The sequence below is a fragment of the Tauraco erythrolophus genome, chromosome 30, assembly GCF_009769465.1.
Source record: "Tauraco erythrolophus isolate bTauEry1 chromosome 30, bTauEry1.pri, whole genome shotgun sequence".
Lineage (NCBI taxonomy): Eukaryota > Metazoa > Chordata > Aves > Musophagiformes > Musophagidae > Tauraco > Tauraco erythrolophus.
Genome location: NC_141494.1, coordinates 1,462,733 through 1,486,714, shown reverse-complemented (window position 1 = coordinate 1,486,714; position 23,982 = coordinate 1,462,733). Strand labels below are relative to the sequence as shown.

The 23,982-nt window shown below is 69.2% G+C and overlaps 4 protein-coding genes across 5 annotated transcripts; 1 reads left to right on the top strand and 3 right to left on the bottom strand.

Moving 5' to 3' along the window:
* Nucleotides 1-29: 29 nt before the first annotated feature.
* Nucleotides 30-308, top strand: DPM3 (dolichyl-phosphate mannosyltransferase subunit 3, regulatory). Its single transcript, XM_086628395.1, has one exon. The coding sequence runs from the start codon at nt 30-32 to the stop codon at nt 306-308; it is 279 nt and encodes a 92-aa protein (XP_086484521.1).
* Nucleotides 309-3,644: 3,336 nt separating this feature from the next.
* SLC50A1 (solute carrier family 50 member 1) lies at nt 3,645-5,522 on the bottom strand. Of its 2 annotated transcripts, XM_086628390.1 has the most exons (6): nt 5,455-5,522; nt 5,033-5,110; nt 4,801-4,924; nt 4,561-4,722; nt 4,365-4,484; nt 3,645-3,746 (listed from the first exon to the last, which is right to left on the bottom strand). In XM_086628390.1, exons 1-6 carry the CDS (start codon nt 5,520-5,522, stop codon nt 3,645-3,647), a joined length of 654 nt encoding a protein of 217 aa, XP_086484516.1. The 2 variants fall into 2 exon arrangements, with proteins under 2 accessions (XP_086484516.1, XP_086484517.1); XM_086628391.1 differs by lacking the exon at nt 5,455-5,522 and having other exon boundaries at nt 4,801-4,951; nt 5,033-5,109.
* A 1,840-nt stretch (nt 5,523-7,362) lies between these two features.
* EFNA1 (ephrin A1) lies at nt 7,363-9,842 on the bottom strand. Its single transcript, XM_086628393.1, has 5 exons — nt 9,742-9,842; nt 8,163-8,458; nt 8,016-8,081; nt 7,689-7,739; nt 7,363-7,478 (listed from the first exon to the last, which is right to left on the bottom strand). The coding sequence occupies exons 1-5, from the start codon at nt 9,840-9,842 to the stop codon at nt 7,363-7,365; spliced, it is 630 nt and encodes a 209-aa protein (XP_086484519.1).
* A 4,959-nt stretch (nt 9,843-14,801) lies between these two features.
* On the bottom strand, nt 14,802-23,982 carry EFNA3 (ephrin A3). The gene is made up of 5 exons (XM_086628392.1): nt 23,861-23,982; nt 15,996-16,285; nt 15,280-15,345; nt 15,062-15,139; nt 14,802-14,923 (listed from the first exon to the last, which is right to left on the bottom strand). Exons 1-5 carry the CDS (start codon nt 23,980-23,982, stop codon nt 14,802-14,804), a joined length of 678 nt encoding a protein of 225 aa, XP_086484518.1.

Below are 23,982 nucleotides of genomic sequence, written 5' to 3'. Positions count from 1 at the left end.
TCTCACGGCCCGTCTCCCCGCAGGCCGCCATGACCAAGCTGGGGCAGTGGCTGTGCGGACTCGCCCTGCTGGGCTCGGCCTGGGCCGCGCTGGCGCTGGCGCCGCCGGGGCTGCGGCTGCCGGCCCCGTACCGGCAGGCCCTGCTGCCCCTGCCCGTCTACCTGCTGGTGGCTTTCGGCTGCTATTCCCTGGCCACCGTGGGCTACCGCCTGGCCACCTTCAACGACTGCGAGGAGGCGGCGGCGGAGCTGCAGGAGCACATCAGCGCGGCGCGGGAGGACCTGCGGCGGCGGGGGCTGCGCTTCTGACCCAATAAAGCTGGGGGGCAGCGGATACTGGTGGTGTGCGGTGCTTCCCGGGGGCCGGGCGCAGCGGGGGGCTGCCAGCTGGGCACCCCTTGGGCGGCGCTGCCCTGGTTGGGGGCTGCAGACGGCTGGGGACCCCCGCCTGAAGCCACGCTGGTGGGAAATCGCTCCTCTCCCTGGGGCGAGGCCAGTGTTTGGCGAGCTCCACGCGGAGTGGGGGTCTCCATGCGGAACAGGGGTCTCCGCGTGGAGCGGGGGTCTCCACGCAGAGTGGGGATCTCCACACGGAGCGGGGGTCTCCAGGCAGAGCAGGGGTCTCCACATGGAGCAGGGGTCTCTGTGCAGAGCGGGGGTCTCCACATGGAGCAGGGGTCTCTGTGGAAAGCGGGGGTCTCCGTGCAGAGCAGGGGTCTCCATGCAGAGCAGGGGTCTCCGTGCAGAGCAGGGGTCTCCGTGCAGAGCGGGGGTCTCCACACGGAGTGAGGGTCTCTGGGTGGAGTGGGGGTCTCCACGCAGAGCAGGGGTCTCCGTGCAGAGCGGGGGTCTCCACATGGAGCAGGGATGTCCGCACAGACCCAGGTCCCCTCTCAGCATTCCCACCTCCCTGCGGGCAGCCTGTCCCGTCCCAGCCCGGCCTCTCCCTCTCCGAGCCTCTTGGAGCTTGGCTCCGGCAGCAGGGATGCAAGCGGCGAGGACGGGATGAGGCCTCGCCCCGCGGCGCTCGGCGGCACCGCGGGCAGAGCGCCATCTCAGCTGCCCTTCAGATGTGGTTCGCACCGTCAGGTGGGAGCTGGAGGAGACTCATCCCAGCCTGGCTGGCCGGCTTCCAGAGGAAGGAGGAGAGAGGCTGCCTGGGTGGAGCAGGCGGCGCAGCCTTTAAAATGCAGAGTGCCCAGGGCCTGTGGTCTCCCCCAGCCTGCCGAGGCGGCTCAGCCCGCGCCGGGGGGCTGCTCCCGGCTCCTGCCAGCGCAGCAGCTGCAGCTGCCGCTCCTCCGCCCCCCCCTTTGCGGGCAGCGGCGGGTGGACACCAGAGCACCGCACTGGGCTACGCCAGGAAGGAGGACAGGAGCCCTGCGGCGGAGGCCGCCCTGCTGCGGGGTGGGGGTGGCCCTGGCCACCCTCTGTCCGGGGGTGCCCCTCTGTCTGGGGGTGCCCAAGACCCAGTGCTGCCGGCCCGGCTGGAAGAGCTGCGCCGCTGGTGGTGACGCATGCTGGGGCCTGCCTTCCTGGCAGCCTCCCCGGCTTCCTCGCATACCAGCCAAAGGACTTTCTTGTTTTTAATTATCGGCTGCGCATCCTTCTGCAAAAAGGAGCAGTTGGTATCATGAGGGAGGACTCGGGCTAATTAGCAGGAGCGACTAATTAGCTGTTTCCTGAGCAACAATGGCAGCTCACAGAAGGGTGGGCAGCTCCTGCGGTCTCGTCTGTGCGTGGCTGTTTGTGGGGTGGCACCACCCCAGATTCGGCGAAGTGGCACCTTCCTGGGGCAGGGACCAGCAGCCTTGGCACAGGGCAAGGACAGCGGCACCGTGCGGCTACTCACAGCCATCCGTGGGCTACTCGTGGCCACCCAGGGACTACTCACAGCCACCGGTGGGCTACTCGTGGCCACCCAGGGACTACTCACAGCCCTCTGGTAGCTCAGCAAGCAGCACACAGGCAGCAGTCCCTCCCTGTACAGACGCGTGCCCGCTGCGGGCGTTCCCGTCCCCGGGAGATGCTCCACTCGCCTCCGGCCTCGCGTGTAGGGCCACGTTGCGGCCGCTTCTGCCAGTTGCTCGTGGCACATGCCGGGCGGAGAGATCAGTGGGCCGCTGAGTTTCTGCCTGGTGCACCGGTGGGGAAAGCTGTCGGTCCTTCACCCAGGCTGGGAGCTGCACCCTGGGGTGCTGGTGGGGGAGAGGGAGGGGGGGGGCTCCTCCCCACTGAGAAGTGGGGCTGCTGCGGCTTTGGGCAGCGAGCGTGGCCCCGGGGCGCGTCCCTGGGGCAGAGACACCTGCGAGCGCAGCCGGTGCAGGCGAGGGGAGCGCTGGCAGCAAGACGGAGCACGCCGGGCGAGCCGGGCAGCGCCAGCAGGAGCTCGCTGCCCCCCCCCGCCTGCCGGCTCAGCCCCGTTCCGCTGCCGCTCGCCTCTCTATTGATTTTTCCCAGGCCACGTCGCGAGGCGTAAACGAGTGTCTGAGCCGTCGCACGGGCTCTGCCAAACACCTCGTCACCACTTCCTTCATCCTGCCTGCGTCATCCAGGCCGGAGGACATGCCCGTGCCGACGGAGCTGTGGGCACAGGGCTCCTCGCCCTGGGGGGCGGGGGTCTCCTGCCCCAGGGAGGGGGGGGTGTGTGTATCTTTTGCAAGGTTCTGGCATCTGTGGTGTAATTTGGGCACCCAAACACGCTCCTGTCCCTCTGGCGATGTGCTGGCCTGATAGCTTCATTCCGGATCCTTGTTAATTTGTTAATCGAGTCGGAGTCGATGCCAACAGCCGCCTGGTTCATGCGCGCTCGATCGTCAGGGTTTTAGTGAGGATTTTAATTGATTACGAGTTTGCCGGCGTGATGGCTGGTGGCAAGCCCCGTGTCGAAGCTGCAGAACAGACTTCTCTTTCCCTCTTGCCACCGGTGTCCCCAGGCTGCTGCTTGGGGGGGGGTCAGAGCAGCCTCCCTGGGCACTGCTGCTGCCCTCCCTGCCCCGTGCCTGCTGCCTTACCAGGGCTGGCACTGTTGCTTCCTCACTGCTGGAAAGCGGGTGCTGCTGCAGGAGGGTGTGCCAGAGCCCAGGGGGTGCCAGGATGAGCTCCCCCCCCCCAGCATCCTGGGGACAAAGCAGCTGTGGGGACAAGGGCCATTGTGGCCCCCGCCCCCAGCATGCCAGGAGGGAGGAGACAACCACTAGGCACTGGGAAGAGTCTCTGATTTATTAAAAGGCACTTAAAATTTGTACAAAAGAGACACAGGGCTGCCTGGCAGCGCTGGCGCAGAGGGGTGGGCACAGAAGACCATCCAGGGGTCCCCGGGGACAGGTGAGGTGCCAGGGGGAACTCCTGGCACCCCTGAAGGCATCACTGAGAGCAAACCAACCACAACCAAAGCACCGGGGCCTGGAGGGATGGCAGCGAGGGCGAACCGCGGCGGCAGAGGCAGGCGGTGCCCTCCCGGGGCCCTGGTCCTGCCGGCAGCGGGCAGCCCTTGGCCGAGGGGGACAGCAGCACCGCGGTGTCACCTGGGGCTCAGTGCCCAGGGCCAGGCCACACCGTAGCAGACTGGCAAGGGGGGGGCTGGGGAGATCCTTCAGTGGTCCGTGGGCACGTGGGTTCCTTCCTGGGGGTCCTGGCAGGGCCCCCTCAGGCATGCAGGGGTCTGTAGGGCTTGTCCTGGCCCGGCGGGTACCGCCAGAAGAGCCAGAACCGCACGACGCTGGTGACGATTCCCGGCATGTTCGGGACCTGTGGGAGGACATTTTTGGGGGGGGGGGTGGAAGAGCAGATCTACCCGCTGGCAGTGCTGCTGCCCTCCTCCACCACCGTTCCACCAGCCCCTCGTTGCTGGGGGAGATTTATTGGCCTTATACCATCTAATTAATTAAAATCAATACTCATCTCGCAGAGCCTAGTCACAGGCTCTGCTGTGTGACACACATGATGCCGGCCGGGGGCCAGCCCGGTGCCAACCGCTCAGCGGAACGCCGCGGTGGGGGCGAGGGGGGGGGAAACGGGCTGGGATGGGATGGGATGGGACAGGAAGAGATGGGATGGGATGGGATGGGATGGGATGGGATGGATGGGATGGGACGGGACGGGACGGGACGGGATGGGATGGGATGGGACAGGAAGAGATGGGATGGGATGGGATGGACGGGACGGGATGAGATGGGATGGGATGGGATGGGATGGGATGAGATGGGATGGGATGGGACAGGAAGAGATGGGATGGGATGGGACGGGACGGGATGAGATGGGATGGGATGGGATGGGATGGGATGGGATGGGATGGGATGGGATGGGATGGGATGGGATGGGATGGGACAGGAGAGCACCCCTTGGCTGCCCACCACCCCAACCCACCATGATGTAGGGGTCACGGAGCTGCAGGCCGTACAGCGTCCAGCTGGTGGAGGCCAGGAAGGTGGTGACGGTCAGGGGGAAGGACAGGCAGCGCGTTGACTTGCTCCGGACAATCTTGGCCTGCAGAAGCAAACATCGAGCTGGTCCCAGGCTGGGCAGCCTCGGCACCGCTGTGGCCCACCCCAGCACCACACACCAGGTCGGCCAGCGGCGAGAGGTACATGCTGATGGTGAAGACACTGCAGAAGAGCCCCAGGCGCGCCAGGCGTGTCCGTGCATCAGCAATCAGGAGGGTGAAGTAGCCGTAGCCTGCAGCCAGCACAGCCAGGAGCAGCAGGCTCCGCAGCAGCACAGGGCGCTGGGGCAGAGAGGAGGGGCCAGTCAGGGTGAGGGTCCCCCCCGGCCCCCTCACTGACCCAGGCAGCCGCCCCCCCACCTTCGCGGGGCTGTAGTAGAGGTACGCCAGGATGTAGAGGGTCTGCAGGGCCGCCCCGACGGCGTTGACAGCGATCAGCGTCCAGTCGTGCTTCAAGCACCCGTAGCCCAGCCAGCTCAGGTTGCTGCGGGGCAAACGGCACAGGCGCTCACTGCTGCAGCCTGGGGGCTCCTGCCCCCCCCCCAATTGCATGTGACCTCCCCCACCCTCCCAGGGCTCGACCCCACTCTACTTGACATCGGTGGTGAGGAAGGGCAGGAACTGGATGTTCTCCACGCTCTTGGTTGCCAACATCTGGCGCAGGTCGGACCTGGGGAAAGTGGCCTCCTGGGTGCCCGGCACGGGGGGGGGGTGCAGTGCTGGGTGGCGGGGGGGCTCCAGCCTTTGCAGCCAGCAGCCACCCTCCAAAACGTGCACCCTGAAATACTCCCCCCCCCCCAACTTGGGACCACCCCTCTTCCAGCCCCTACACCCTCACTGCCCCCCTCACCCCCAGACCAGCCCCCCCGCCCGCTCCCTATGTCCTTTGCCTTCAGCTTTGTCGCCCCCCAGCCCCCCCCACTGCGCCCCCGGGGCCGCCCCCATCGCACCCCCAAACCCTCTGCTCCCCCCCCCGCCGGTGCCGCGGGGGCCCGGGGCCGCCCGGGCGCTCACAGCCCGGTCCCGAACATGGCGAGGGTACAGGCCAGGCAGGCGGCGGCGAGCAGCGGCGGCGCGGCCATGCCGGCCCGCGGCACCGGGGAGCGGGGGCGGGGCCGCCCGCGGCGGGCGGGGCGGGACGCACTACCGGGGAGGGACCGGCCGCCGCACCGGGCGGGGTGTCCCGCATCGGGCCGAGCAGCCCCGACACCGCCGCGACGGGCACGGTCCGTCTCCGGGGGGCACCCCGGGCAGCACCCCGCAGCGGGGAGGGGACCCCACCGCCGGGGCCATGTGCCCGGTGCAGGGACTCCCCTCCCCACCCCCGAGCCCACATGCCTGGGGCTGCCCGTCCCTGTGACCCACTTCCCTGAGATCCCACATCCCCGGGGTCTCACATCCCCATGATCCCATGTCCCCAAGGTCTCACACCCCTGTGATCCCACCTCCCCAGAGTCTCACACCTCGAGGGTCCTACACCCCCTGGGTCCCACATCTCCATGATCCTGCATCTCCAGGGTCTCACACCTTGGGGGTCCCACTTCCCTGAGATCTCACATCCCCAGAGTCTCCCATTCCCGCGGTCTCACCTCCCCAGAGTCTCACACCTCGAGGGTCCTACACCCCCTGGGTCCCCTATCTCCATGATCCTACATCTCCAGGGTCTCCCACTTCCCTGAGATCCCACATCCCCACAATGCCACCTCCCCAGGGTCCCTCACACCTCGAGGGTCCCACACCTGTGACCTCAATGCCCCACATCCCTCCAATCCCACATTCCCAGGACGACATGTCCCCAGGGACCACTCCACCCCACCGGCGGTCCAGCCAGGCTGTGTCCCCAGCCCACCCCCGGGGGCTCCGGCCACATCCCAGCCCCCTCCCCACCAGCACGGTCTGTCCAGTCGGGTCAGCCACTCCCCCAGCCCTGGAGCTCATCCCAGTGCACGGGAGAGAGGCGAGGGGGGGGAAACCCTCCCCCCCGGCCCCCGAGAGGCCTTTGTCTCACCAGATAAAAACAACCGATAGCGCCAGCCCTGCTGGGGCACTTTTCCACTTCAAAGCCCTGTGCAAACACCAGCCAATTAATTAATTAACCAACACAAATGCCCCCACATGGGCCACTCCTCCTTCCAAGGCCAGGAGCACCCAGCCCCATGGCACAGGCCCCTTGGAACCCCCCCCAGCCTCAGGTGCTCCACATGGTCTTGGTTATTTATTCAAGACAATCATATAAAAAAAACTCCCATATTAGAAAGCTGTACAAATGAGGGCAGGCAGAGCAACCCACCCAGGGTGCTGCTGGGGAGGGGGGGCCCCTCCGGCACCCAGCAGAGGGGAGGGGGCAGTTCTCACCACCCCCCGTGTGCGGTGGGATGAAGGATGGGGAAGGGGTGCAGCACAGTGGGGAGGGGGACGTTTCCTACAGCCCCACTCCGCTGGCTGCCAGGCACCTCCAGCACGTCCGGGCTCCCTGCGCCGGTGACACCGAGGGTCCGCAGCCCCGGGGTGCTGTGGGCACCCGGCTGGTCGCAGGGCCAGCGCCACGGCCCCGCCTGCGGGACGCATCACAGTCTGAGCCCACAGCGGATGGAGACCCGAGGACCATTCCCTGGGCAAATCCAGCTCCTGGGGCAGGAGTGCCAGCCCCCCGCTCCCTTCCAGTCCGGGGCACACGCAGCCCCTCCAGCCCCAGGCTCACGCTCAGCCTCCGGCTGCCGAGACCATCCTGCCGGCGAGGGCCGGGGGAGCCGGGGCAGCCCCAGGGCTTTGGCCGCTCAGCTTCGGGCCCCTCCAGCCCCGTAATACTGACAGATCCTTTCCCGGCCCCAGGGTGCACGGTGAGGATCACGGCGGTCCTGAGCATCCCAGCTCCATCCCCAGCGGCCGCAGCCTCAGTCCATCTGGGCATGGCAGGGCAGCTCACAGCCCCTGCGGCACCAGGAGGGGCAGGAGGAGGCTGACGAAGGTGAAGGGGCTGCTGCCCCGCATCGCCGAGTTCTGCCCCACGCTCCTCAGCACGTGCGCGGCCGCGTCATCTGCCAGGGAAGAGAGGAGCTGTGAGCTTCCCCGAGAGAGGTGCCATGCCCCAAAGCCAGCAGCACATCACCCGCCATGCACAGGGGCTGCTGCCAGCCCCGCTGCCCGGTGCGTCCCCCCCACCCTGGGGAGAGCAGTGGGCTCAGTCCCCATTCTCCTGCCAGCCCCAGTGGGCACCTGGACACGTCTGCCTGCAGCCACCAACCTACCTGCCTGGATCCTCCCTTTCTGGGTAGGGGCAGGGACAGGGGGTGCCTGAGCTGCAAAAGCAAACAGAGGGTCAGGCTGGTGAAGGGCAGCCCCCCGACCCCCCCCACAGCCAGGTTTCACCAGGGGCCATGTGTCATGTGTCGTCGTCGTCCCTTCCACCCCTACCCGCTGGCACCTTCCCAGCCAAACCACATGTGCCCACGCCCCGGGGGCTGGCAGGGGGCCATGGCCTGCCCATGACTCAGCTCAGGAAAGGCTGAGATGGGCACCCGGACTGCGAATGGGGGGCACAGGTGGGACACAGTGGGGGTCCAGGTGATACTCACTGCCTTTGCCAGCGACTGTCACCTTCAGCTTCAGGCATGCTTCACCGTGGTGGTGAATGGGCTTGGCTGCAAGGGAGGACGCAGGTTAGGGGTGGGGGCAAAGCCCAGCAGGGACCCCAGCCCCACAGCAGACCCCCAGGCACTCACAGATGTAGTAGTAGCTGTGCCCCTCCTTGAATTCTTTGCCCAGCGTGAAGGGGGTGAAGCGCTGGAACTTCTCCGAGAACTTCTCGGGGCCATGGAGGGCACTGGGCTTGTCACATTCCCAGCGGATCTGCTCCTTGGAACGGGGTTTGCAGGCCCGGTACTCCTCGGGCTCCACCAGGTAGAGGGTGTAACGCTCCATGGCGCGGGGGTCCACGCTCCCCTCCTCGTAGTGCGGGCAGATGATGTCCAGGTAGTCGTTGAGACGTACTTCCACCGTGTAGTTGCTCCTCAGGAACCTGCAAGCAGGAGGGAGGTTGGGGTCAGCTGCAGCGGGGAGAAGCCTGGAGAGGCCCCCTGGGGCCCCCCCCTTGCCCTGCACCCCCAAATCACCCACATTAACAAGGCCAAGACAGAGCAGCCTCCTGCCCACATGCAGCTCCAAGACAGGGCAACCATTGTTCCACCTGTGCCAAGACCCACGGTGCCCAGGCTGGCTCTGGGAGGAAAAGCCCCCCCCGGAGGAGCCCCCAGCACACGGCTGGCAAGTGCAGCCCCTTCCCAGTGCTCCCCAGCAGCCAGGGAGCAGGGAGGGGACCCACCGGGCTGCGCGCCCTGCCCGTCCCAACGCTCCCGGAGTCGGGAGGCGTCGGCAGCTCTCGCCCATGGGGCAGCCGGCCTGGCTCCAGCACCGGCTGCTCCCCACACCCCACCCGGGGGGGCACACGGGAGGGGACAGCCCAGCAGCCACCCAGGGGGCTCTGCAGGGTGCCCCCCACCTCGCCGGCTGTGGTGGCTTCGGGAAGGCAAAACCTCCCAAAACCCTGCAGACCCTCGTCACCCTGGGGGGGGGAAGGTGGGGTGGACAACACAGTCCTACAACCTGGGGGGGGTGTCCTACATCTAGGGGGACATGACACTCCTACAGCCCAGGAGTCACGGCCTGGAGTGGACACCCACACAATGTGGGGGGGCTGGTGCCTTGGGGGCACCCACACAATAAGGGGGGTCACGGGCTGAGGAGGGATCCCTAGAGCCCGGGGGAGTCTGGTGCCTGGGATGAAGTCACAGCCCCAGCCCGCCCCGGGGACCAGGGGCCGGGCACGGCTGGGGGGCGCCGGCCGCGGTCAGCCCCCCCGCACATCCTGCCCAGGAGCCGGGGCCGGCCCCGTGTTTGTCAACACGCTTCCCTGTGCCCCGGCGCCGGGGCTGGCGCCGCGCCACCCCCGCGGGAAGGAAGAGGCCCCGCTCCCGCTCGACCCTGGGAACGGAAAGACCCCCCCGCCCGCCCCCCCGGTCCGCACCTGGACCGGCCGCGCCGCTCTCCGGCTGCGCACCGGGACGGCCCCGCCGCGCCCCCCCCCCCCAGCACCGGCCCCGCCAGGATTAAACACCGGAGCCGCTGCCCCCCCCCCAAGCCCAGGGCTCGACCCCTCCCCAGCCCCGCGGAGGCTCCGGCCCCGCCGCCCGCCCCGGACAAAGGCCGCCGGGGAGCGCCCAGCCCCGGTAGGGAGCGGCGCCGTCCGCGCCCTCGGGGCCGCCGGGTCCCGGTGCCGGTGGGGGGCGGGGGGGCGGCACTTACCGGAGGTTGGAGCTGTTCCAGAAGACGGTGTGGCGCTCGGCCGCCACCGCCCAGCACAGCCCGAGCCCCAGCAGGGCCAGGGGCACCCACCGCCGCTCCATGCGCTCCGCGGGGCGCGCTCCGCCGGGCGGGCACCGCGCCCGGCCCCCGCCTTAAGTACGGCCCCGCCGCCGCCCCGCCCGCCCCGCGCCCCGCCCCGCGCACCGGGGCCGAGACACAACAACAACACCGGCAGCGCGGGGGGGGCGCGGCCCCCCGCACGGCGGGCAGCGGGGACACCCCCCACCCCCCACCGTACACCGGCCGGGGCTGCGGGCGGGGGGGGCGAGATGCGGGAGGGGGGTAGGGGAAAGGCGGCGGGGGGGCAGGTCAAGCCCGGTGGCACCGTCAAGCCCGGTGGCACCGTCGCCCGTGGTCCTGCGGGGGCGGGGGGGGGGGGGGGGGCACCCCGGCGGAGGTGACCGGGTGATGGGGTGAGGCCCGGGCTGGTGGTGTGGAGGGTCCCCGCGGGAGGTGGTGTGGCCCCCCGCGGGGGCTCAGGGCAAAGGGTCCGAGCCGTGACCGTCCCCTCCTTACCCGGGGGCAACGGCTGGCAGCGGGGTCCAGCTGAGGTGGGGGCCCCACCGACCTGTCCCCCTCCCAGCCCTCACCATGAGACCCCCTTATCTGAGATACTGGGGGACATCAGGACCCCCCTGGGCGAGTGGGGCCTGGAGACCTGCAGCCACTGCCAAAAAGGTGCCAGAGTCTGGGAGGGGCTGGGGGTAGCAGGGGTGCCCCCTCCCTCCTGCCCCCACCCTTACCAGCTGCCTCTGATTTCCCAGCACCACGCAAACCCCACACGTGTCCCCCTCCCCGCTCCCCGTTTGCTCCATATTGTGCGATCCCACCCCCCATGACCCCCCTGGCGCAGGACGGGGGGCTGCGGGCGCAGCGGGCGCGTTGCCGGTTGCCTGGCAGGTCGCGCGGCGGGTCGCTATCTGCCTCCATCTGCCCCCAACGCCGATCCATCCTTGTTAAACCCGGCGCGGAGATGCTTCGCCGCCGCCGCGTTGCGAAGCGATAACTCAAACCGCGTTTGCAAAACAACTTTCCTCTTGTTTATTCCATAATGATCCATTGATTGTGGGTAATGTTGCATGCCCGCCGCTGCAGCCGTGCAAGGAAGCGCTCCCCTGGCACGCCAGAGGGGCTCGGGCAGGCGCCGGCATCGCAGCTGGAACCGGCGAGCGGCTGTCGGCTCCGGCAGTCGAGGGCTCCCGCGAGGCCGAAGCTGTGGGACTGGGTGGCCCGGTCCCACTCGCGTCCCCCGTGTCCTCCCCGCGGCGGCCCGGTTTCTCTCCCCGCCCGCCCTCGGCTCCCGTGGGAGGGGGACCCGCTTCTTCCCTTTCATCCTCCCTGGTTGCGGCCAGGCCTGACATCATCCCCCGCGCCGTAATGACTGTGCGAGGCCTCCTGCTCCCGGCGAGCCGGCGCTGCCGCGGCTTGTACACGGGAGCACCTCCCGGGAGCACCCCCGGGGCCGCGGCCCGCTGGGACCGGAGAGCCGGAGCATGGTATGGGCAAGCTGGGGGGGACGGGAGCTGGTCAGTACCGCAGCCACTTCCTTCCCGAGGGTCTTGGCATCGCCCCGGTTCCGCCCCCACCATGGCAGAGACAGGCTGCGCCTGTGCCAGGTGCCTGGGGAAACTGAGGCAGGGAGCAGCCGTTGAGGGGGTGCCACGCAGCCCCTGGCAAAGCCCACCACCCACGCCTGTCCTCCCCGGCAGAGCTGGTGCAAGCCCCAGGATGTGACGAGCCTCCCGAAGCACCATGCTGGATCTGTCCCATGGCACTGGGATACGGTACCCAGAGCTGTCGGTTGAGGGGCTCCCCCTGTCCCCCCACCGCGGTCCCCAGCCCTGGGGCAGGGCCACCAGCGCACGAGCACAGGGCTGAGAGCGAGGCCCTGGGCACCTGACCGGGTCCCAGCATCGCTGCCCTGCCCCGGCCCGTGGCAAAAGGGCAGTGCCAGCATCGGCGGCTGGACTGGGAGAGGAAGGACAAGCATGTGTCCCCGCTGGGGACGGCCCGAGGGACAAGCTGGGACTGGAGGGTGCCCCACTGCCTCCCCGTGCTGGATCACCCAGGGCTTGACGGCGGTGGCAGGGACAGGACGACCATCCCAACAGGCAGCACCCCGTGCAGGGTGGGTGCCCACCTGCAGCAGTGCCAGGGGTGCCGGAGGTGCCCGTGGCGGCATGCACGATCACGGTCACAGTCACCATCACGCTGCCCGGTACGTGCAGGGCTGCAGACGGCCCCGCGTCACCGGGGGCCGGGGTGGGTGGCCGCGCAGGCAGGGCTCCCGCCGTGCCAGTGAAGGACAAAGGTGAAGCCATTTCGCGCCGTAAACACTCGCGGCAGAGGGCACGGGGCAGGTGGGGCCGGGCAGAGGCCGCCGAGCTCGTGACAAACTATTTATGGTTTCTCGGCTCGGGACACCCAGGTGCACCCCGGCCCCTGCCAGGGCTGACGTCACCGGCCGTGAGGCTGGGGGAGGAAGAACCATCCAGTCCGCGGCCAGGAGCGAAGGCCACGGTGACGTGCCGCGGCGGCTGCGTGCAGTCCGGCAGGTAGGCATGGCCCAGCGCCAGGCTGCGCGTGGCAGAGCCACGGCCCTGAGGCCGGCCGGCCATGCTGGGCCCTTACACGTTTGGCCGGAGAGCGGGATGCACCCAGCCCTGCCCGTGGAGGACGGATGGTGCCATGGGGCGATGCCAAACCTCCTGCCGTGCTGCTGGACCAGGCGCACACACCGTGCCCAGGGCCGGACCCGCTGCTGGGGGCTGTAGAAGCGCCCCCAGCACCCGGGGAGCACCCAAGCCCCAGCACTGGGGTCCCAACAAGGGCTCCCCCCTCCCTCAGGGCAGCAGGACTTGGGAACCCCCTCGGACCAGCACCCCAGGAGTCTCCCAGATGGTCCCAGCTGCTCGCAGCGTGCCACGCTGCACTGTGCCTGAGGGCACGGAGCAGAGCAGGACTGGGTGGCCAGTCCCCACCGCGCTGGCAGCAGTGGCAGCTGCACACCCGCCGGGGAGCGGTGCCAAGGCCAAGGCAAGCAGCAGGAGGGATTTTGCAATCGGAGCTCGCCGTGCTGTGCCGCGCTGTGCCAGGGCGGCTGACTCAGTCCCCTGCTCCCTCCGCTGTGGTGCACAAGCCAACGGGGCTGCACTGGGCACCGCAGCCCACCCTGCTATGTGCTGCTGGCACAGCCACGTACTGGGACACGGGCTGTGGCCGGTCCCCGGCAGCCAGTGTCCAGGGGGGATACAGCCCTTGGCACCACAGGGTGACGCTGCCGTGGCCATGTCACCCAGCACCAGCCTGCAGCCAGGTGGCACCGAGCCCCCCGGGAGGGGGGTCCGGGGCAGGGTCCCCAGCCCCACAGTGGGCCAGGCCTGCAGGAGCGCGGGGGGGATGCGGGGAGCCCGGCGCCTGCCGGGAGCGCTCGGAGGACCCGTCTGACGGGTTCGCCGGCTCTTCCCGCACCCGGACAAGCCCAGGCCGGCAGGACGCCGCGCCACCGCCCAGCAGCGCCTGCTGGGGTGGGGGGTGAGCAGCCGCCCCACTGCGACGGCTGGGGGGGTCCCTGACCAATGCCATGCCCACGGCGCATCAGTCCCCACTAAAAGAGGGGCTGTAGCCCCCCCCGGTTGCACACTGCCTTATAGGGAGAGTGGCTGCCCCCACCTTGGTCCCCCCCAGCCTGGCAGGACCCACACGGCAGCTCCCCTGCACCCCCCGGGGCCGTGGGGTGCTGCCCATGGCACTGGGTGCACCTCACTCCACGGGTGCGACCCCATCTGCGATGGGTGCAGCCCCCTCCCCATCCCACGGGAGCTGCTGAGCAGACAGGCACGTGCCAGACCCCCCGACACCCGCAGGAGCTGGCACAGCCGGCAGTGCCAGACGTGCTGGTGGGGGTGACGTGGGGATTCCCACCGGGCCCCACGGCACATGGGGGTGCCAGCCCACAGCCACCCACCCCATGAGGATGACGAGGGTGCTGAGCAGGGCTCTCCTACGGAGCCTGGAGATGCGTGCCAAGGGCTGTGCCCATGGCTCTGTGCTGCCCTTACCTGTGGGCGCTGCCCGCTGTCTGTGCCATCGTCCCGCAGGCAGCGCCGGGTCCCTGCCAGTGCCTGGAGGGGGGTTGATGGGGAGCAGAGCCAGCGCAGGGGAGCGCACCCCACGTCCCCCCGGGTGCTGGCACTGTTGGAGGTGCCGAGCCCGTCACTGGAGCCGTCGTGCCTGGTGCCAGCGTGGTGAAGTTCAGCACCTGCCGCTTGCCGCCCTCACCCCGGCTGGAGCCCACCGTGCCGGAGGGCAGAGCACCGGGAGTGCTGCACAAAGGTCGCTTTTTTTATCCTTTTATTATTTTTTTTTTATAGACTAAGAGCAGAATATGAAAATCACCAGCCAAAGCACTTGAAAAAAAGGTCGAGTTGTTTTTTTTTTTTTTTTCGTTTTGTTCTGGTTTGTTTTGTTTTGTTTTGTTTTTCCCCAAAAAGTGTCTGTGCGTTTGCATAGGTCGGGTCTTCACGGAAGACGAGGAAAATCCAACACGTTCGACTATGTACAAGCCAGCCGGGAGCCGGCGCCGCTGCCTATGGTACAGTATGGATATATCTCTATAGTCGCTCTCTGTACAGTATGTATAGATCTATATAGGTATGTACAGGCTGCCCAGCCTGAGGTCCCTGCCCTCACCGGGCTCCCCGCTCCAGCACTGCCCCCCAGTCCCGGGCAGGACTCGGCGCTGCGGGACGGCGTTGGCATCGGCGCGGCGGCACCAAACCGCATCCTCGCGGTCGTCACCGCAGCCATCGACGGGTTGGGGGGGGCGAGTCGCAGCCGGGATCGGCGTGTGCCGCGGTCCCCTGCCCCACGCGGCGGCTCTCCGGGCAATGGGGGTGGCGGTGCAGAGGGGCCGGAAGGTCCCACGGTGGTTCCCACAGGGGAGAGGGGGTCCCCACTCGGCAGAGCCACGCTGGCCGGGCCCCCGCCGGCGCCGGGAGCTAGGATGCCAGCAGCGTCATGAGGAAGAGCGCGGCGGCCACGGCCAGGGGCAAGTGTTCCCGCTTGGGGCTGGTGCCGCTGATGCTCTTCTCCAGTTTGGGCATCTCCGGGTTGAAGTTTTCTGCAGGGAAGAGTGAGATGGTGAGAGCGACACCGGGGCAACCCCGGGACCCCCACCCCGTGGCTGGGGCTGCCCTGCAGGCGGTGGCTGTGGGACACGGCGCGGTGGGGTGAGGTGGGGGGGCTCTGCCCGACTCACCCAGGTCCTCGATCTTCACCTCGGGCCGCAGGGTGAACTGTGGCAGGGTGGGTGCCAGCTTCTCCCCGGAGTGTGATGCTGCGAGAGGGACAGAGGGGACAGCGGGGTCACGCTCCCTGCCTGCCGCACGCCGCAGCCCCACCAGCAGGGATGGGGGACCCGCCGGCAGGCCACATCGCCCCCCCCACAGCCCCCGGGGTGGGCACGGGGGTACTTACTGGAGGCGCAGCACACGAACACCTTCATCTTCAGGCAGGCGCGGCGGTGGTTGTGTGTCGGCGTGGCTGCAAGGCAAGAGCGGGCTGGGGGGACTCCGGAGTGGGTGACCCCAGCCCCGGGCACCCACAGGCTCAGTGGGCACAGCAGCACCCTAATCCTGCACTTGCATCAGCACTCTGCACCCGTCCTGCACCAGCACCCCAATCCTGCACCAGCACCCTGATTTTTGCACCTGCATCAGCACCCCTTGAACCCCAATCCTGCACCCTACATCAGCACCCCCATCCTGCACCTGTATCAGCACCCTGCACCCCTGTCCTGCACCAGCACCCCCAGTACCCCAATCCTGCACCAGCACCCCAATCCTGCACCAGCACCCTGACTTTCGCACCTGCATCAGCATCCCTTGAACCCAAATCCTGCACCCTACATCAGCACCCCCATCCTGCACCGACACCCCCACCTGCACCCTCATCCTGCTCCCCCACCCCCCAATCTTCCACCTCACCCCCACATCACAACCCACCCCCTGCACCCCCCTCTTCCACCCCACACCCCCATCCCTGCGGTCAGGGTGCCCACTCCTCGGTGGGGGGAAGGTCTGCAACCACCCAGCCGGCGGGGATTGCAGAGGGATCAGCCAGGGTGGGACACGGGTGACCCAGCCCAGGGACAGGGGTACTGCACGGGGGTCCCAGCCCAGCACCCCACGTACAGATGTAGTAGTACTCCTGCCCCGCACGGAACTCGTAGCCCAGCGAGAAGGCGCTGTAGCGCTGGAACTTCTCCGAGAACTTGATGGGGCTGTGGGACGCGTGGGGCCGGTTGCACTCCCAGCGCTTGAAGCCCTGGCTGGTGTTGCAGGTGCGGTAGCCCTCCGCGTTCACCATGTAGAGCACGTACTGCTCCAGCCGGTGCTCGGGCACCGAGGCGTTGTAGTGGGGACAGTAGATGTCCAGGTAGTCGTTGACGTTCACCTGCACCGTGTAGCCCTCCCGCCGCAGGCTGTAAGGGAAAAGGGGGGGGATGGGGGGGTCAGGGACACCCCCTGCACGTTCCCCAACACCATCGCCCTCCTTGAAAGGGACCCGGAGGCTGGAGAAGGGGCAGATCCCAGAGCAAGGACCCCGCGGTGGGGGCAGTATCCCCTTGCTCAGCCTCTACCTGGAGCCCCCAGCACGCCGGGACCCCCTGGGCAACCTCAGCCCCATGGACCCACACGTGGCATCACCGTCTTGGGGGGCGCAGGCCGGAGGCTGCTGGGGTTGGATGCTACAGATGCCAAGGCACGTAGCTGCCAGCACCAGCGCACGAGACAGCGCTGCTGGGTCCTGCCAGCAACGTGCCAGCGACCTCGGACAGGCAGACCAACCCCAGCCACGAGGCTGGTGGACACCAGGGTCCCGCAGGCACCGGGCACCCTGCCGGATGCAGCCCCTGGTCCTCACCGCACAGCCCGGGGTGTGCAGGGGGGAGCCCGGCGCTCCCCAGCTCCGGCACCCTGCGGCCAACCTGCCACGGCCCCATCGCCGCCACGGCCCCATCGCCGCCACGCGCCGCGGCTCAGCGAGAGGATTTCTCACCCCTGCTCTGGCTAATCCCGTTAGTTCGTTAATGCCGTAAAGGGTGGCCCTGGGGGAGCCTCATTTGCATTGATTAGGAGCAGCAATCCCCTCAGATCCACTCAGGAGAGGCTCCGCTGGCTCCTAATCCGCGCCCGATGGAAATCCCGGCCGCGGTAATCCTCGCCGCCGCACTGACCCGCTGCTCGTGCCAATTAATTACGAGCCGGCGCTGCGAGGTGCTGGCTCTGCACCGAGCCGCCACGGCAGCACCGGACCCCAACCGGCCCTCGCTCCATCGCCCGGCTCAGCACCGTGCCAGTGCAGCCCCTCAGCCCCGCTGCGTTTGGGGGGGGTGCCCTCACCCAGCTCCCCCGAGATGTGGACCATGGCATCGTGGCATGTGTGGCTGCGTGCGCGGTGCATCGCTCAGGCTCAGGGCTCCTTCCTCTGACTATCAGGGCAAACCCGGGTCCAGGAGACCCTTGCCCAGCACTCAGGGTGCCCTCGCCCCATGGGAGACCCCCCCCCCCCTCCAGGGCCCTGCCAGCAGCAGAGCCGGCTTCCCGGGTCTCCACGGCAGGGCTGGGCAGGCAGCGGGCAGGGCTGCGCGTGCAGACGCCCCACCCTGCACAACTGCCCCCGGCGCTGTTTGGGGAACCCCGGCACCCTGCCAGGGCCTGTGGCACCCCGGCACACAGCACCCCACAAGCCGGGTGCCAGAGAGAGAACTGAAGCGGGTGTGTGGCAAAGGGGGACCCGAGTGGTGCCGCCACCACCCCACCTGGCACCGAGGGCCGGGGGGGGACGAATCCGACCTCATCACCCCACGCGGCACCTCCCTCGCCCCACAGCCGCTATTCCCCAGCCCAGCCCAGCACCCGCCGGGCAACCGCTCCGCCAGCAAGGTGCTGAGGCAGCCACCCTTGGTCCGCGGGGCGCCGGGACCTTTCATCTTCCCCCTTTGATGTGGTGGGAAGGAGGGGTGGGGGGGGAGAGAAAAAGGATTATTATTAAAGAAACGGCCCCGAGGAGAAAATTGCAATTAAGTCGGTGCAGGACGCGGGGCTGGGACGCCAGCGCGCTCCCAGTCGGCTGCTCCAAACCAGGGATGCCGGGATACAGCCGTGCCGGCGGAGCAAGGGGCCTCCAGGATCGGGCCCAGGTGTCCACACTCCATGGCAGCGACACCCGGCTCCGGCTCCTGCTGTGCCAGGGGAAACCCTGTCCCAGGGTGCTGGGGAGCTGGACCCCAACACTTCCCCGGCAGCACCCCGCACTGGGGCTCGTTAGCGAGCGTGGCTCCGGGTAAACAGCCTCGCTAACGAGCACTGCGCCACGGGGCACCGAGATCTCTCCCTGGGCTGGGGCACACCAGCACCCCAACACTGGGGATCCCAGAGGAGCGGCAGGGGCCAGCAGCTGCGCTCCCCACCGTGGGAAACCCCACAAACATCGGTGGCCGTTGCCACGTGCCAGGAGCTTGCAGGAACTGGAGCAACCCCCCGGGCTGCGGAACAGCCCCAAACGGCCGAGCCACAGGGCCACCACGGCCCAGGGCACGTCTAGGGGACCCCAACCAGCAGCTTCGGCCACGACGGGCGCAGAACCGCACCCCACGCCGCAGGGTGCCCCTGAGTCCCAGCAGCCCCAACGCCATCGCCAGAGCACCCCAAGCTCTGCCTGCGGCACCGTCCGGCAGCACCGTGTGCCTGGCGCAACCCCAGCAGCAGGCAGGGAGCCCACGGACCCTGTTTTCGGGTATGAGGATGGGAACAGACACCCAGAGTGAGGATCTTGGCCTCCTTTCACACTGACACCCACCCCAGCGTGGGCACAGGCCACCCAGTCCCTGCCAGCCCCCACGGCTGCCGGGAAGCCCCAGTAACAGGTGACCTGGGTCAGGACGGACCCTCCGGCCCCCCCGGGCTCTGGCAGCGGTGGCTCCAGTGGGGCACGGCGGGCTCCAGCAGTGCCCGAAGGGTTAAGCACAGGAGGAAAACGGGCAGCATCACTTCTGCACGACTGCGTTTTTAGAGCAGGGCTTTGCGAGGCAGCGGTACCTTCCAGCAGCCTGTCGGTGCTGGGCAGATGGATGTCCCGAGCTGGCAGAACTGTCCCGAGCACAAGCCTGGGCTCAGTGCCCACCGGCCCCGCACCGGCGGGACCCCGGCTACCTGGCAAGCCGCAGCCACCGGTGAGCTCGGGCGGCCGCTCCGCTCCCATCTGCTGCGATAAATCTGGGCTGAGCGCCGCACGCGCTCATGCACTGCTGGGGAACGCCTGGTGCACTGCAGCACGCCCCGGCCCCGCCGGCAGCGGCACAGGGAGGGGGACACCAGACCCCTGCCCGGACCCCGGTGCTGTGGACGCTTGCCCCGGCGGTGTGGGACAGGGCGGGAGGGCTGGAGCCGGGCTCAGCATCCCACGTCGGCGGTGGCAGCGGTGAGGATGGGGGCAACGCAGGGTGTCCCCCAATGCGGGTGACAGCGTGGTGCACCCCAGCACGGGCAGCCAGGGCGGGCCCCCCCACCCCAGCCTCGCCGGGCTCTTTGTTTGGCTCCGGCAGCTTCGCCCTTTCAGCACACCCAGGGCCCATCGATCAAGCGGGGAACAAAAAAAAGTGCCATTGATTTACGCGCTCCCCTTCCAGTCACCCCGCGCCACGGCGGGAGCTGAAGCCGCATCAATCGCTGCGGTGGACGGACGGACGGATGGACAGACCACCCGCCTGCACCCACCGTTGGGGAACTGAGTGGCTCAGCCTGGCCCCCCCGACGTGCCAACCCTCCCCACGCAGCCAGCACTGCACAGTCACGGCGCCCAGACGGCCGCGCACACGCGCGCTGCCTCGGCAGCCAGCGCCCGCAACGCAGCCCACGCACACGGGTGGCACGGCACCACGGCACAGCCCCCCTGGCCTCTCCCCACCACGCCTGGCGCAGCCAGAAGGTGCCGGGGGAAAAAGGCATCACCGGCACACGGCGTCCCCGGGGCCACCACCCCACTCGGGGAACTGGGGCTCCCAGAGAGATGGGGGTTGATCTCCAGGGACGTGGTAGCAGGCGAACGGATCGCGGTGCCACAGGGCAGTGCCCACCTGGGGTGATGATCCCGAGAGCCCTGGGACCCCCAGCACCAGCCTACAGGAGCCCCCACACCCCCCATCCCCCCCGACAGCCCCACGATCCCTTTAATCCCCACTAAACCTCCACCTTCCTGCTTTGCTAACAAGATCAATGAGGTTCCTAATTGGGTTTTAATTAAACCATCAATCTGCAACCAGTGACTCAATTACCAGCCTGGGCAGGAGCGAGTGGCCCCGGCTCTCTTGCACCCCAGGACAGCCCTGGCACCCCAATGCCATGGCCCCTTCTCCCATGGGAACTCTGTGGGCCCCAGCCGCGTTTCTGGGGCTCGGTGCCGCCCAGCGCAGTGACTCACCGGGCATGGCACCCTCTGCCCCCCGGGCAGCGGCTCCTGCCAGCGCCACAGCCAGCACCCACAGGTGGTGGTGGGGCTCTGTGCCCCACAGGGACCCACCTGGGGGCATGGCCATGGGGCAGGGGTTGGCAGAGCCCCCCAGCCCACACAGGGATGCCGTAGCTGGCAGGGCCAGGTAATTAGCCGCTCAGAGGTGTAATCACCAAATTTGCCACCTGCAGCCCCACAGCTGGACTCAGCACCGCAGCAGGGTTGGGAACTGCCCCTCATCGGGCACAACTGCCCCCCCGCCCCGCAGTGCCTCTGCTGGATGCCCCTCAGGACCCTCCGGCACAGGGCAGGATCCCTCATGCCGCAGGTGGCACCGTCTCCAGCCCCACAGGTACCAGCAGACGCGATGGAGGGACCCAGCTGGGCACAGCCCCAGTGTCGAGGTCCGGCAGCTGCAGAGGACCCATGAGTCTGGGCACCCACGGCGGGCACAGAGTGGGGACTCGACTCCCCTCCCACGCGAGACGCTCCCCTGAGAGAGGCTGCTCCGCACAAGGGCTCTCCGGAGCCCGCTCCAGCTCTCACCGCCCGGAACACAAAGTCAGCGGATAAAAGCCGCCTTGAAGAGACGAGCGTGGCGGCAGCACCGGTGGCTGGGGGGGCCGTGCACGACGCCAGGCCCTCCCCGTGCACAGGTGGGCTCCAACCGGCCTGCATCAGCCTGGCACCAGCACCCCATGTACCCCCCCACCTCACAGCCATCCTGCTCTGCCCTCTCCATGGCACCGGGCACCCCCAAGGCCTCTGGACCCAGCACCCCCGGTCCCCACACCGGAGCCAGGGGCTCACCCCAACCTGCTCTGGGGGGCTCCTGGCAGCCGCATAGGAGGGAGATGCCATGCCTGTGTCCATGCACGGGGACAAACTGCTGTCCCTACCTCAGCATCCAGGACACCCAGTAAGGAGGTGGCACCCCACACCCATTGCTATGCTGGGGCCTGGCTTGGCTGCAGACACCCGCAGGAGCCCCCAGCCACACACCACGGGGCACCTCAGGGACACAGACCCCTCCTAAATGCCAGCGCTGGGTGGGACATGGCCACCCACACCTTTGCCGCGTGCCACCACGCCTGTTCCCAGCAGGACTTGGGAACGGAGAGCAGGGACTGGCCAAGGATGGTCCTGCGCCCTCAGAGTTCACCAGCTGCCACCAGCCGAGACAACGGGACAGACGGAAAGTGCAGCTGGACCGACAGCCCGGCCGAGCGGGCACAGGTGCCTCCGCCGCCCCAAGGCTCAGACCCCACCTTCGCACCTCCTCGGCTTTGCCATCGGCTTCCCGAACCCGCTGCAGGAGGGGTGCCGTGCCCGCTCTGTGGCCCTCCCGGCCCCCCAGCACCACCAGCCACCTGCCATGGTGGCCGGGGGGAGCACGACCACGTGCCCAAGGGGGACAAGCCACCGCCAGCCCCCAGCTCCCCAAGGCATCGCCGGGCCCCCAGCTCCTGCGGTTGGGCTCCGCGGGGCAACCCCTCACCCCGTCCTCCCACCAATAGGAGCCGCAGGAGTGCCAGGGGTGGCGAATCCAGAGATGCCATAAATTTCTGGGGTGCCTGGCGCAGCTGAGCCTGCCAGCATCACCCCCCCTCCCCAGAGAGCCCCGCGGGGCCGCGCAGGGCTTGTTTATTGCTCTGATTGCGGCGGGGTTGTTGGGATTTGCAGGCTGCGGCCCAGGGATCCTAATTCCCCCCATAATTTATCTAATCCAGACACTTTGCCACACGGCTATAATTGCGGCCGAGCTGCCGCACTGCCTAACAATAAATATCAGCGTTCCGGAGTCCCTGGGACACGTCTCTGCCGCAGCCGCCCCCACCGCGCCGCCCGTGCCCTGAGCCGGACGCTCACAGCCACGCCAGAGACGCGTGCGCAGCGGGCGCGGGCGTCTGGCTGCGACACCCCAGGCTTGGCATGGTGGGGGGCACTGCTGGCACCTCCTCCACCCTGTCCGTCAGGAGGTGCCAGGGCAGCGCTGGGTCACGGTGCGCAGCTGCGGGTGACGGGGTGGGGAGACGTGACCCTGCGGTCGCAGCAGGACGAGGGTGGGGGGCACTGGAGTCTCCCACCCACTGAGGTCCCGGCAATGTCATGGCACAGGGATGAGGCTGGTGGGCGAGCAGGGTCCGGGTGGAGGAGCGGGGTGCGGAGGGATGCCCGAGCATGGCGGGGCGAGCCAAGCGCCTCGCCATTGTGCTGCGCCTCGGCACGTCGCACACACGCACGATTTATGGGGCCCGGGCTTCCGCCTGGCGACACGATCCCAATGGGAGGGGAAGGAGCTGGGGGGGGGACGCACGCTCCATCCCTGCACAAAGGGGCGCAGGGCGGGAGGAGCCCCGACACCGGCGGGTACCGGGGGATGCTCGGGCCCCGCCACACCCCTGAGCGCTCGCAGGGGCGAGGGAAGCGGAGACGGGTGATCACAGCTCCCCGATCCCCACGGAGAGGTCCACGGACCCGCGGCAGACTCGCAGCCCCCCTGCCCCGGGAGGAGCCCGGCCGTGCCCATCGCCGCCCCGAAGCCCCTCCGGTGAAGCCGTGACAACCCCACGTGCGGGCGCCGCGCACCCCACGCAGCCCCCGGTGGGCACGGGCAGGGCGCGGCCCCGCCACGGGGCGGGAGCGAGGTGCGGCAGGTCGCGGTCATCGGGCTACCGGTGGCTCGGCTCCGCTCCCACTGGCCGTGGGCGCGACGGCGATTTCTACACCTCCGCTCACAACCCCCCCGCACCGCCCCCGCACACTCCCCCGGAGCCCCCGGCCCCGCCGCCCTCGGCTGCTGCCCCAGGGATGGCACCGCTGCCCGCCGGAGGGGGGGTGGCGGGCATCCGTCGGGGCCCCCCCTCCCCCCGGCGCGCCGCCGGTGCCGCTCCCGCGCCGAGACAGGCGGGGGGCGCGTCTGGCGGCGGGGGCGCCGCAGCAGGACCCCCTGCCCGGTCCGCCGCACCGGGAAGGGGGGGGCCCGGCTGTGCCCTTCCCGCGGCACCTCGGCGCCCGCCGCGGGGCGGGTCAGCGCTGTCGGGGAGAGGGGGGTCGACCGCCGGTGCCACCGACCCACCTGCGCCCGCACCGGGCGCCCGCTCCAGCGGCGAGCCCGACGCCGCCGCTGCCCGCGCCCCGCCCGGCAGTGCGGCCTCGGCGCCCCGAGCCGCCGCCGCAGGTCGGGTCGGGCCGGCCGGGCGGCTGCCCGCCCCCCCCCGCCCCGGCTCGGCCCCCGCCTCCGCGGGCAGGGCGAGGTGCGCGGGGCCGGGAGCGGCACCGCACCGGCACCGGGGGGGTCGCGCAGTCCCGTGTGTGCGTGTGTGTGTGTGTGTGTGTCCCCTAACCCGCTGCCGCCCCCCCTTCCCCCCCCCCCCCCGCGCCACGCCGCTGCGCGCATCCTTCAGCGCGATCCCCGGCGCGCCCCCGCCGCGTCCTTCCCGCCGGCGCCCCCCGCCCCGCCCGGCCCCGGGGACACCCCCGCCACCTCCCGGTACCGGTACCGGCGGCCCCCCCCCGCCCCCGCCGCCCGCCCCGCACTCACTGCAGGTTGGAGCTGTTCCAGTGCACGGCGTGCCGGTTGCCCAGGGCCCCCGGTGGCCCCCGGCCCGGCAGCAGCAGCAGCAGCGGGAGCAGGGGCAGGAGCGCGGGCAGCCGAGCAGCCAT

Coding starts and splice junctions, on each gene's coding strand:
- DPM3 (XM_086628395.1), top strand. CDS start 30: ATGACCAAGCTGGGGCAGTGGCTGTGCGGACTCGCCCTGCTGGGCTCG.
- SLC50A1 (XM_086628390.1), bottom strand. CDS start 5,522: ATGGCCGCGCCGCCGCTGCTCGCCGCCGCCTGCCTGGCCTGTACCCTC. Junction 4,485..4,560: donor TCTCGCCGCTGGCCGACCTG/GTGTGTGGTGCT, acceptor TTGCTTCTGCAG/GCCAAGATTGTCCGGAGCAA. Junction 3,747..4,364: donor TCCGTGACCCCTACATCATG/GTGGGTTGGGGT, acceptor GTCCTCCCACAG/GTCCCGAACATGCCGGGAAT.
- EFNA1 (XM_086628393.1), bottom strand. CDS start 9,842: ATGGAGCGGCGGTGGGTGCCCCTGGCCCTGCTGGGGCTCGGGCTGTGC. Junction 8,459..9,741: donor TGGAACAGCTCCAACCTCCG/GTAAGTGCCGCC, acceptor TCCTGCTTGCAG/GTTCCTGAGGAGCAACTACA. Junction 7,740..8,015: donor GACAGTCGCTGGCAAAGGCA/GTGAGTATCACC, acceptor TTGCTTTTGCAG/CTCAGGCACCCCCTGTCCCT.
- EFNA3 (XM_086628392.1), bottom strand. CDS start 23,982: ATGGCTGCTCGGCTGCCCGCGCTCCTGCCCCTGCTCCCGCTGCTGCTG. Junction 15,140..15,279: donor GTTCGTGTGCTGCGCCTCCA/GTAAGTACCCCC, acceptor TCCCTCTCGCAG/CATCACACTCCGGGGAGAAG. Junction 14,924..15,061: donor GGTGAAGATCGAGGACCTGG/GTGAGTCGGGCA, acceptor TCTTCCCTGCAG/AAAACTTCAACCCGGAGATG.